Genomic DNA, 11163 nt, shown 5'->3' on the forward strand with positions numbered 1-11163 from the left:
ACCGCATATTACCAAGGTACACAGCACAGCCGCCTGTGCCGCACCCGCGCAGAGCCTCTCTGCCGCATTAATTGGATACGACGGCACATCACTTTTCCATCATGCCGCCTACGCCGCAAGCTACGCGACCCGTTCAGCTACGTGGCAGGCGACGCCGCTAGTTACGCCTGGAGCCGTTCCGACAAGACAGCACATGGACATGCTGAACGGGGGATTCCAGGAGCAGGCAAGGAAATCCAGGAGAGAAATCTCCTTCCCCTGCAACGCCATAATGTATGAACAATACGTTATTTTATACTACATCGTTGGGCCCACCTGTCGGGGACCCAGCAGCCATGTATGCGCCTCCCTTGAGATATAAAGGGGAGGCGCTCGCTGCACAGGACAGGCTCTCACGAGCACACACAAGCTCTCGCAGACTCTCTCGAGTCAAGGTAATACAACACACAGTGGACGTAGGGTATTACGCTCCGGCGGCCCGAACCACTCTAATCCTGCTGTGTTCATCGTGTTCTTGAGCAAGATCGAACTAGTCGCTGGCTAACCCCCGAGTACTCACCCTCTGGGCTTAGGCGGGTGCATTCCGCCACCCGGCTGTGGTTTGCGACACCACGACAATGACAATCACCACACACACACTAAGGTTCTTGACAATGCGGATCGGGCTGCCAGTTTCAACAACAATTAACCCGTAAGCAATTGCGAGCAGGGTTAAAAAAACCGGCCGGAACCGGTCCGGTAACCGCGGTTACCGGTCTAACCGGCCCGGACCGGTTCCGGTTCCGGCCGGTTTCAAACCGGCCCAAATTCAAATTTTAAATTTGAATTTCAAAATATGGAAAAATCCCAAAAAATTCTTAAAAATACTTCAAGTTGCGACAAATCTAATGGTGTCAAATTTTTTCAAATATTCGTTCATTTAGTATACTTTGCGAGCATTTGAAGTTAAACAAAAAAAACATGCATACAAAAGTATACAAATACAATGTAAAAGTAGTACAAAAGAGAGTTGGAGGGTTCATTTAGGCTAAAACATATTATACAAACATTCATTTAGTATACTTTGCGGGCATTTGAATTTAAACTAAAAAGAAAAAAAATTTGAATTTAACCTAAACCGACCGGTAACCGGTCAAACCGGACCGGTAAACCGGTCTAACCGGCCGGTTAGATGTTCGAAACCGGTATAACTGTGGGTTTTGAATTCAAATTTGAGTTTGGCCGGTTTTTACCGGTAACCGGTCCAACCGGTCCGGTAAACCGGAACCGGTGGCCGGCGGTTCGGTCCCGGCGGTCGGTAAAAAAATCCCTGATTGCGAGTCGCTCGCTGTGCACCTTAATGGCATGAACCTTCTCTTCATGCCCGATGTCATGCAACACTGATGACACGTCCGGTACATACCCTGCCTCCGCCAACCTTCTGTCAATCATGCCAAGCATGTTATATATCTGTACAGAATCCTTGTGATCCATGTCCCCAACTAGAAATCTGTGCAAAATTCCATGTGCCTCCATCATGCTCCAGCCAGCTGACTTGTTGGTGCCACGATTTGACATTAATTTCCTAACTTTCCTGACTTCATCCCATTTCTTTGCTGTCACATATATGCTTGCAAGGAGGACATAGTGTCCATCATGAGCAGGCTCCAGTTCAATTAGCTTATTACCGACAGTTATGCCCAAATCCACAAGGCCATGTCTCTTGCAGGCTGATAGTATTGTGCCCCAGAGAACTGGGTCAGGTGCAATGCGCATCCCTTCGATCAATTCAACGGCTTCCTGAACAAGACCAGCACGACTCAGAAGATCAACCATGCATCCATAATGCTCCATCTCTGACTCAATGCCGTATTTCTCTGACATCAGCCTGAAATACGACCGTCCTTTATCAACAGGCCCAGTGCGGCTGCAGGCATTCAGCACCCCCACAAATGTGACACTTGTCGGGCAAAACCCCTCAGTGACAAACTTCTCAAAGAGCTCCACTGCATCATGCCCCAATCCATGGGCAGCAAGTCCGCAGATCATGGAGTTCCAAGCAAACACATCCCTTCTTGGCATGGCATCAAAAACTTCCCTTGCCGCTGCTATGCTTCCACACTTGGAATACATATCTACCAATGCAGCGCCAACATTCATGCTAACTGGCATTCCTGCTCTCTCGACCATCTCATGCACAAACCTCCCCTGCCCAAGCAGCCCCAGCTGTGCAGCTGCCGACAGTGCCGTCACTATAGCTGCCTCATTTGCCTTTACCCCCTGCACCACCATGTTCCTGAAAATTCCCAGTGCCACCTCCAGCTCCCCTTCCTTCACATACCCACCCACCATCGTGCTCCACGAAACCTCATCCCTCACAGGCATTCCATCGAACAGCTCTCGAGCATACTTCACCATGCCCGCTCGCACATAGCCAGCAAGGACGGCATTCCACGTCACCACGTCCCGCACGAGCGGTAGCTCGTCGAACACCCTCCGCATCGCTACCACGTCACCGCAGACGCCGTAGAAGTGGATCAGCGCGTTCCGCACGTAGAGGTCGCCCGCGGCGCCAGCCTTCATGGCCAGCGCGTGCACGTGGGAGCCCAGGAAGTGGGAGGCGGAGGAGCCGACGGTCTGGCCGGCGTCAAGGTGGTTGGAGAGCGAGGCGAGGAGGAAGGTGAAGGAGTGGGGGTTGCGGCGCGGGAGGCGCGGGAAGAGGCTGAGCGGGAGCGGGAGCGGGTGCGGAAGCACGCGGAGGAGGTGGTTGGACGCGAAGGAGGAGGCGGAGCTGGAGCTCCGGAAGAGGGAGAGCGGGTAGGAGTAATACGCATCGGCGCCGCCTGGCGGGAGGCGCGGGAGTGCGGCGAGGAGTTGCGGGAGGGCGCGCGCGGTGGCGAGGCCGAGGACGGCGAGGCGGGCGTGCGCCTGCAGGACGTGGCGGAGCGCGGGGCGCCGCGGCAGGAGCGCGCCCAGGAGCTGCCTGGCGTCGGCGGCGGGGTTGGCCTGGAAAGTAGGGGCGCGCAGGGCGGCCGGGGGCGCCGGCGGCGGCGTTTCGAACGGCATGGAGGCGGCGAGCCGGCGACGGCGCCAGCCACCGAATGCCCATGAATTGGGCTGGGTGGGAAGTCGTTCCCATTTCGCATGGGCTACGGACTGTTCTGGACTTCTCTAAGAACCATGGTCAATGGACCGTGGCCTTGTGGGCCTGATCACGCTGGACCCCAAACAAAAAGGAAGAACAGTTGGGCCCCTACCAAATCACACGGCCTGGCCACCTGTTGGATCCCTCGATCCCTCCCCCTGGGTCTTATATACTCAATTCGTTTCAAAATAAATACAATTCTAGAATCGGGCACGCTGAATATAGAGAATTCGGAATCCAAATTTTGGCGCATCCATGCCACACTGCATCAGACCATCAGTGTCATCAATTTACTGAATGGTCCTGTAGTGTTCTCGGGGAAGGGGACATATAGGGTGGTGTGTTAGACGTCGTTGTTTGGCGTGATATTTATGAGACCCCCAAATTCGATAGAATAGGGACATGTTTAGAATTACAGAGCACACCATTGTAGCGTGGAATAATTCACGTACTGTTTAGTTCTAGTTCTACACCTGGGACATGTCTATGAGTCCACCTCATCCTAGGTCACAGGTTAGTGCCAGCCTTCTCCCCTCACCTCAGTTAGAAGCCTGAGGTGAAGACTATTCCACTGCAGCCAATCAGACTATTCAGACGGGTATCGATGCGTTGGGCCATTCCCAGAGAAGCTCGTAAGGCTGATCCTTATCTTTATTCAGACACATCTCTTCCGTATCGCGCGCCATTCTTCTCAAAACAGCGATCTGGGAAGCGTAGCCTGGTTCCTCGCCTGAGCCACCGACGCCGCAGAACTCCACGCTGTAGTTATGCTTAACCGCGAGGTCAGTAGCCCAGCACTGGAACTGCGCTCTGGTCCACTCGAACTTGTGGTCGTGGTTCCGGAACTTGCATGGACCAGTGCTTTCGTCCACCTCGTCATCCTTGTTGGGCATAGCTGACCTCTGGAGTATAGGGTTGTACTCGTAGTTGGGTGTTGAAACAATGAGCACCGTGGGCCGGAATGAGCTCAAGACGACGTTGCCAAATAAACTCGCTTGGTCCTCCTCCATGTGCTCGATCACCTGCATTTCACTTAGTTGAATCATGTGCCGACACAGACTTCCATTATTACAGAATCTAGAGAAGCAATAAAAAAAGCACAAAGCTTTTACTGTTTTACATTTGAGCATAATCATGTTATCACAAGGTTATCTCATAGGTTAACAGATTATTTAAGATTATGCAGATGAGCATCCTACAGATAAAGATGCATCAGCAGCTTTGCATTTAGAACCAACATTTATGCACTAAAACTAAATAAGAATACAGTAGAGTAGTAGAAGAGGAAAGGCCCATTACCTCAAGACAAGTGCCAATATCAAACCCATATAAGCGAGAATCAAAGTCTGTTATGGATCCATCATAGAGCACAGCAGTTGGAACAGTTGTCTGCACCAACAATTTCTTGCTCAGCTTCTGATGAAGACTCTGCAATTCCGGGAGAGGCGAAACAAGTTAAATTTTAATGCATTTGGAAAGGACAAAGGATGAAAGATGAACAGCTACTAAGTCAAGGATATGCTATATACCTTTGCGGCGCGTGTGAGGCCTTTTCGAGAAATATCAACACCGACAAGCTTTTCTAGTGTGGTTGGATGCTCTAACAATGAATCAAGGAGGCTGCCAGATCCACAACCAAAATCAACCTGAAAAATGCACCTTCACAATGAGAAAACTAATAATTTTCATAAATAAGGGACAGGAGAATGAGGGAGAATTTACAAGTGTGGTAGCATGCAGCTCGTTGATATGCTGGACAGCAAATTCAACTCTTTGTTTCGATAATGGAGGGCTAAACAAGGCCTTTTCCATTCTATCTTCTAATGGTTCGGTTACCTGCAAAACCTTTACAGAGAACTCCAGAAAGCAGCTCTCTGCAAAGATGTTTAAAATATGTACATGTGCTACAGCCTGATTCAAAAAAGTTGCTTAAATAAAATTATAAGATTAGGTGGCTCACCGCTAGATACGTTGGAAAGTTCATGTGAGAACTCAGAAGCAGCAGCCAGGATCAAATCCCTAGGAGGCAGTTCAGCGATAAAACATGCAGCTTGATTTACTGATAGCTGAGTTACACATGATTCAAGCTGATTACTAACAGCACCCGTCCCTATCTCAAACTCAAACTCATTGTGGCTTTCCAACAAATATATTTTTGCTTTATCCTTCATCACAAGGGAAGCCGTATAACTTATGGAAGTCAATGATCCATGGGATGGGAAAACACCAGAATCTGGGCCCTCAATGCGTGTTAAAGTTGCAGTACTTTCAAGCTGCTTCTTTGGTGTATCCACAATAAAAGGTCCAACTGAACTGCACATTCCTGAATCATTGCATCCAGTATTACTATAAACAGATAAGCACATTGCAAATTCTTGCAGAAAAATATTTGGATGTATCTTGAAACTGTCAGTGCAATTGGAAAGATATAGCTTGTCCATTTTTGTGTTTAGTTGCTTGAAATAATCGTTGAACCAAATCAAGACCTTCAATGCAGAATTCTGAATAGCATCAGATTCCTTGCTCCAAGTGTGAGCTGCAGAATACTCTAGTAAAATCTCCTGCTTCCGTGAACATATTTTGACTTCACATGTGAAAATATCTGAGTTTTCCTTGTCGATTATAACATCATTGGTGCACTGATTTTCTACACTCTTTGCTAGTGCTCCTCTTTCTTCAGAGCTCACAGCTGATGTTAACATATCACAGGAGACCCTATTGACAGCAAAAAGGGGCTCTGATAACCTCTGATTGCGACAGAATGAACAAAGGAGATCTCGTGGGGAAAGGCCTTTCCAACTGAAACGAGAGTACGCAGATGGAAGCTCTGCTGCAAGAATCGCATCCCTAGACATCTTACAATTTCCATCAGGTAACTTGCCCAGAAGTATCCTGAGGAACCAAAAGCATGTTAGTGTGTCAATGAAAAGAACAAAAGTATGAGTATGATAAAATCCGGTGCCTAAACAGTAGATAAAAGTAGTCGAAATATTAAAGAAAAACAGAGCATGTGGCCAATCTCTACAATCATATGATAACTGGCTATGGAAAAATGACCGTATATATTAATAATATAAAACAAAGTGCATCCCTATTTCCATTGATTATCATAGTGAAATATTCAACAAGGCTGGTACCTGTAATAGGTGCATAGATTGACATCTTCAGTGTGAAGTTCCGAATCTCTCCTTGTGTATCCGATATTTGCCAAGAGCGCACCTCCGTAAATTGTCTGACCAGAAATATAGGAGGCTCGCTTATTTACTTGGCAGTTGATGTCACCATCTCCATGACAAGCAAGCACATTTTTTGACATATCAGAAACAAAATGTACACTTGGGGCTGCAAAATACAGCCTTATCTCAGAAGATGCTTTTCCAATTGTTCTGCAGTGAGACAAATGCTCAAAATTGTCAATGGTCATGCACAGCACGTATACTTGAAAAGCTAAGAAGTCAGGAATTCACTGCTTAGTTTTTCTTTACCTACCTTGATACAAGAACTTGAGAGGAATCACTCACTGTGAGCTTTTCTGCGACATAACCCATATAATGTTCATTATCTCGTAGATTAATTGTTAATATCTTCAGTTCATCCTCCAACTCATGGGGAATAAGAATCGCTTTTACTTCTACAGGGTCTGATGTAAAAGACCAACGTTTAAGTGCCAAGTCAACAGCCTCCGGAGAATAGGGCTTCTGACTCTGAATCCAGAAGTTGCTATCACTGACCGAGACTCCAGGAGATTGTTTTGCAGCATTGTACATTAATGACAAGACCAAGAGAGGATCATATTCTGCCTTAGGGTTAATCACTTTACACAATGTATTGACCTTCACATCACATGCAGCAATAGCCGACAAAGGTAACCTCCCAATGAGGTCCCCAGTTCTCCTGAGAGTCACACTCAAATGGCCAACCAGAGGATGGGTAGATGACAGGAAGTTCTGAAATGAAGTACAGTAGCATGGCCATGTTAGAAGACATGTCTTTTTTAAAAAAAAAAATAGAAAAGCACACTGAACCTCAAAATACGGCATGAATAAGCAATAGCATGCTTTGAGCGGTAGGCAGAATGATTCATATTTTGAAAATTGTACCCTGGTAATAGTAAAACTGAACCTTATGTTTGATTGACCTTTGTTGCTTACTACAAGATGTCAGTCACAGTACATGAGTACAATAGGGCCCTCATTCTTAAATTATGAGGAAAGATTCACAGTGGTTATATAATGCACTGTCAAAGAGAGATAGCCTAGCAATCCAAGAAGAACTCTACTGCATTTTTCAACAGGCAGAAAAGCAGCAGCGTATGGAGATGAGGCAATAATACTGACCTCGTCTATGAAGAAACCAGATATGCGAGCGATCAGTTCATCCCAAGCTTCTTCTGGTGTACTGGGAATATTTGCTGTGGGCTGAATACCAAGCTGCAATTGGAGAACAGTATTTTAGTCACCACAAGTTGATAGGATGAGAATACGATTACATACCACATAGCTACTTAAAGAGGTATAACTAGTAAGCAATAAGCACATTAGTCAGTTTGTCACTAAACCTAAGTAACAACCTAAGTCTATAACAGAAATCAGAAACAGAAGGATGCTATCATTTAACAGGATAACAGAAATGTGCAACGTAACTGTCTTCGCAACCAGGATGTATTTGCCCAAATTAACCACAGAATCAGAATTTCAATTCCTAGTCAGCAGATGCTTTAGCTTCCAAGCACAACTCCAAATGTCACTACGTGCTACGGCGCAACAATTCGATTCGCAGAAGAAGGGATCGATTCCAATGCCAAGCGTTTCTATCACCCAAATTCAGTTCTTCAGTGCTAGTAGCAAACTGGAAACCCCAAATTCCGTCCCAAACCAGACATGCAGCAACAGACAACTCAATGTCACCCGCCACAGGAGCGGGCGGCGGCGCACCGCGCGGGGCCTCACCTTGTCGAGCGCGATCTGCGCGGCGGCCTGCTCGGCGTCCTTCTTCCGGACGAAGGTGCCGGGCGTGGTGACGGAGAGGTCCGGGAGCTCGAGCGCGCACCGGTAGACGCTCCGGGTCTGCGGCGCGAGGCCCGGGCAGCCGCCCACGGCCTCCCGCACCTCCTCGACCGTGTACCGCGCCTTGGCGCCGAACCGCTGGTGGAGCACCGCCTTGGGCGTCGGCGCTGCCGTCGGCATCGCGCGCCGCCGGCACCCAACCGCCTCGCGCGGGCGGACGGAGGAAGATGCCGGTACCGCCGAGCCCCTGGGGAGAGGAATCGCCGAATCGGCGGGCGAGGGTTGAGGGGAGGACGGGAGGCGGCGAGGGGTTGGGTGATCGCTGATTAGGGGGGAGGGGTTAACGCGCTAAACCCCCAGACGGAGGGTGTGCCAGTGTGTGGTAGTGGTGGGTGGGTGCCGCCGCTGCGGTGCGGTGGGGCTCTTTCACTTCTCGGAACTCGGAAGTTGGAGGAGACGAAGGAGAAAAAGGGTTTGCTAATTTCGTATTGGCAGGCATAAAAAAAGGAAAATTCTATTGGCCTAACGTTTAGAGCATCCATGCACTTTTAACTTACATGGCATCATAATAAAGCTCTATTTGGATCCTCTCCAACTAAAATTTAGCTTGTTAAAATTTAGAGTTTTTTTAGCTAGCTAAATCTTAAATTAAAGATTGTTTGGATCCTTAAGCTAAATCTTTCTAAATAACGATGCTATCCTTCATTTATTACTATCAACTCCCACCACATGAGTAAATGTAAGCTTATTTTAGACTTTTCACACTTTTAGCAAGTTTTAGCAATGCTTGGCTAGCTAATAACTAAAACTCTTTTTGATCGAACTAAAGTTTAGCAACATTTTAGCTAGACCCGTTTGGATTCAAATTTGCTAAACTTAGTCAACTTTAGCAAAAGGGATCCAAACAAGATTTAAACGAGAGAGTGGAGAGAGAAAGTGTCTCATGCAAGGCCTAGTGCCGATACAAGAACATATGTGCTAGACAATATTAAGTTGTGCATTGAGAGTGAAATAATATCTTCATAATAAATAGAGAACAAATAAGATATGTGGAGAATAGAGGATGATTTTAAGAGCAACTCCAACTGCTTATGTAAAACACTTTGTATAGATAAAAGAAGAAAAAGGTACTAAAATTCGTTTCCACAGATGCGCTAAACGGCTAAAGTGGTGGCGTCGCTTTCCTCTTCGGCATCCCGCAAAAGCCGGTAGGCTTCTTTGCCGAAGCCCCGCCGTTCGCCATCCTCGCTGCCGCGCGCGTCCGTCGCCCTCCCGCGCGCTCGTCTGGTTCCCGCGCCCCCGTCGCCCTCCCGCGCTCGTTTTCGCGCCTCCCTCCCGCGCTGCGCCTCGTTGCCCGCGTCCAGAAAAGGGCCGCGCCAAGCCCCATCAGGTACCTCCGCCTTCTCTCGAGCCGCCCAGGGAGCCGCGCCTCCGCCTGCCGTCGAGGATCCCCTCCGTCCTCATGTACAGGCCGCCGCGCCGGTCGACGGCGGATGGTGGGGCGGGGATGTGGAATCCTCCCTCAGCTGCTGTTCCGTTTGGTCAGAATGCGCAGGGAAGGTTCGATCCGGAGGCCCATCGCTTTAATGGAGAATTTGATCCCTTCGGTGTCGGATTGATGCGCCATCGAGTGGTTCCTCCCGCAAGCAACCAAGTCCGGCTGGCAGATGATTTGGTCGAATATGAGGAAGAGGACGCAGAGGAGGCACGCACTGGTAATTCGATCCCTGAATAACTAGCATAGATGTGTGCTATTTTGCTGTGTTATTACTTGATGTAATAGATGTGTGGTCGCATTGATGTGTGCTATTTTGCTCTATTATTAGATGAAATCAAAGTTGTCTAATTAGCATTCAGTGAGTCAGTGAGATCTTTGATTGTGAAGAATACACGCTGCTTCATCCAATTGATAGCAACTTGGGGTCGATTAAATTCATGTCAGGCTTATGAATTGGGCATGTCTGTGCAAGTAGGTACTAGCTCTGAAATTAGTTCATTTAGGAACTACAATATTGACTAGAAGCTCTGAAAGTTTCTAGTAATTTCAGTTGCCTTGTTACAACATCTTCAGTTTTATTTTTGATTGAAGGGAAACAGAATACATAGAGCTTGCTTCAGATGAAAACAAGTGGCTACACTGAAAAAGTAAATTGGTACTATTCAGAATCAGAGTTGAGGCAAGACAATTGCTCCTGCTATTTATGCTCAGATCATACATTTTCTAACAATCTCAGCCATAAGAAGCTGCTGGCTCAGTTTTTCACCTAGTTTCAAACTGATTATCACATTGTTGCTCTTACTTGTAGCAACTTGAAGATAATTGGAGTGCTTGTTTCTGATCTCCAACTTGTAGCAACTTGATGATAATATATTTTTCTATTACAGGTGCTATGGGTTCAAGGTCTCACACTGATCTCATACTGAATGGCTATGAAGAATCTCAAGATGATCCACTCACCAATCAAGCTCCTGCAACAGCCAAGAGTTCTCAGGGTAGAACAAAAAATTTCAGTTCTGAGGAGGATATACTTCTTGTTTCAGCTTGGTTAAATGTGGGCATGGATGCTATAAGTGGAGTTGATCAATCACAGGGCACCTATTGGAGAAGAATACATGAATATTTCCATGCAAACAAGTCATTCGAGTCAACTCGTACCGAAGTTTCTCTAATAAATCGTTGGTCCACTATACAACATGATGTCAATCTGTTTTGTGGGTGTCTGTCTAGGATAGAACTCAGGAACCAGAGTGGTTCCAGAGTTGATGACAAGGTAAACACATTATTGCAGAGGTATGATCATTTGAAGATCGTAAGAATAAGATTCTTGCCAGGCGTTTATATATCTAGCTTTGTCTACTTTTAGTTCAGTCCAGTCAGTCAGTCACTCAGTTCAGTTCAGTCATTCATGAAACTTTGTCTACCTCTGTCGTATTACTGTTTGAGTTACCTTGTGAGGGTACTGTTAAGTAATTTCTGGATAATGTGCACTTAAACAATATGTGGTTGATTTGATCTGTTTGTTCTCTGAGCTT

At 47.1% G+C, this 11163-nt stretch overlaps 3 protein-coding genes across 3 annotated transcripts; 1 reads left to right on the forward strand and 2 right to left on the reverse strand.

Moving 5' to 3' along the window:
* Window positions 1-507: 507 nt before the first annotated feature.
* On the reverse strand, window positions 508-3311 carry LOC120662633 (pentatricopeptide repeat-containing protein At3g62890-like). The gene is made up of 2 exons (XM_039941741.1): window positions 1321-3311; window positions 508-706 (listed from the first exon to the last, which is right to left on the reverse strand). Exons 1-2 carry the CDS (start codon window positions 3043-3045, stop codon window positions 569-571), a joined length of 1863 nt encoding a protein of 620 aa, XP_039797675.1. The 5' UTR covers window positions 3046-3311; the 3' UTR covers window positions 508-568.
* A 149-nt stretch (window positions 3312-3460) lies between these two features.
* LOC120662623 (small RNA 2'-O-methyltransferase-like) lies at window positions 3461-8528 on the reverse strand. Its single transcript, XM_039941734.1, has 9 exons — window positions 8074-8528; window positions 7462-7554; window positions 6614-7071; window positions 6262-6510; window positions 5085-6016; window positions 4847-4998; window positions 4654-4770; window positions 4424-4552; window positions 3461-4146 (listed from the first exon to the last, which is right to left on the reverse strand). The coding sequence occupies exons 1-9, from the start codon at window positions 8308-8310 to the stop codon at window positions 3715-3717; spliced, it is 2799 nt and encodes a 932-aa protein (XP_039797668.1). The 5' UTR covers window positions 8311-8528; the 3' UTR covers window positions 3461-3714.
* A 774-nt stretch (window positions 8529-9302) lies between these two features.
* Window positions 9303-11163, forward strand: LOC120662641. The gene is made up of 2 exons (XM_039941749.1): window positions 9303-9845; window positions 10516-11163. Exons 1-2 carry the CDS (start codon window positions 9593-9595, stop codon window positions 10992-10994), a joined length of 732 nt encoding a protein of 243 aa, XP_039797683.1. The 5' UTR covers window positions 9303-9592; the 3' UTR covers window positions 10995-11163.

The sequence above is a fragment of the Panicum virgatum genome, chromosome 2K (genome assembly GCF_016808335.1).
Source record: "Panicum virgatum strain AP13 chromosome 2K, P.virgatum_v5, whole genome shotgun sequence".
Lineage (NCBI taxonomy): Eukaryota > Viridiplantae > Streptophyta > Magnoliopsida > Poales > Poaceae > Panicum > Panicum virgatum.

What these genes read in the sequence shown, in the direction of transcription:
- LOC120662633 (XM_039941741.1), bottom strand. Translation starts at nt 3,045, where the DNA reads ATGCCGTTCGAAACGCCGCCGCCGGCGCCCCCGGCCGCCCTGCGCGCC. An exon ending in TTAAGGTGCACAGCGAGCGA is followed by an intron (nt 707 to 1,320) that starts CTCGCAATCAGG and finishes TTTTTAACCCTG; the next exon opens with CTCGCAATTGCTTACGGGTT.
- LOC120662623 (XM_039941734.1), bottom strand. Translation starts at nt 8,310, where the DNA reads ATGCCGACGGCAGCGCCGACGCCCAAGGCGGTGCTCCACCAGCGGTTC. An exon ending in CTGGTTTCTTCATAGACGAG is followed by an intron (nt 7,072 to 7,461) that starts GTCAGTATTATT and finishes ACTTCATTTCAG; the next exon opens with AACTTCCTGTCATCTACCCA. An exon ending in AGCTGCATGCTACCACACTT is followed by an intron (nt 4,771 to 4,846) that starts GTAAATTCTCCC and finishes TGCATTTTTCAG; the next exon opens with GTTGATTTTGGTTGTGGATC.
- LOC120662641 (XM_039941749.1), top strand. Translation starts at nt 9,593, where the DNA reads ATGTACAGGCCGCCGCGCCGGTCGACGGCGGATGGTGGGGCGGGGATG. An exon ending in CGCAGAGGAGGCACGCACTG is followed by an intron (nt 9,846 to 10,515) that starts GTAATTCGATCC and finishes TTTCTATTACAG; the next exon opens with GTGCTATGGGTTCAAGGTCT.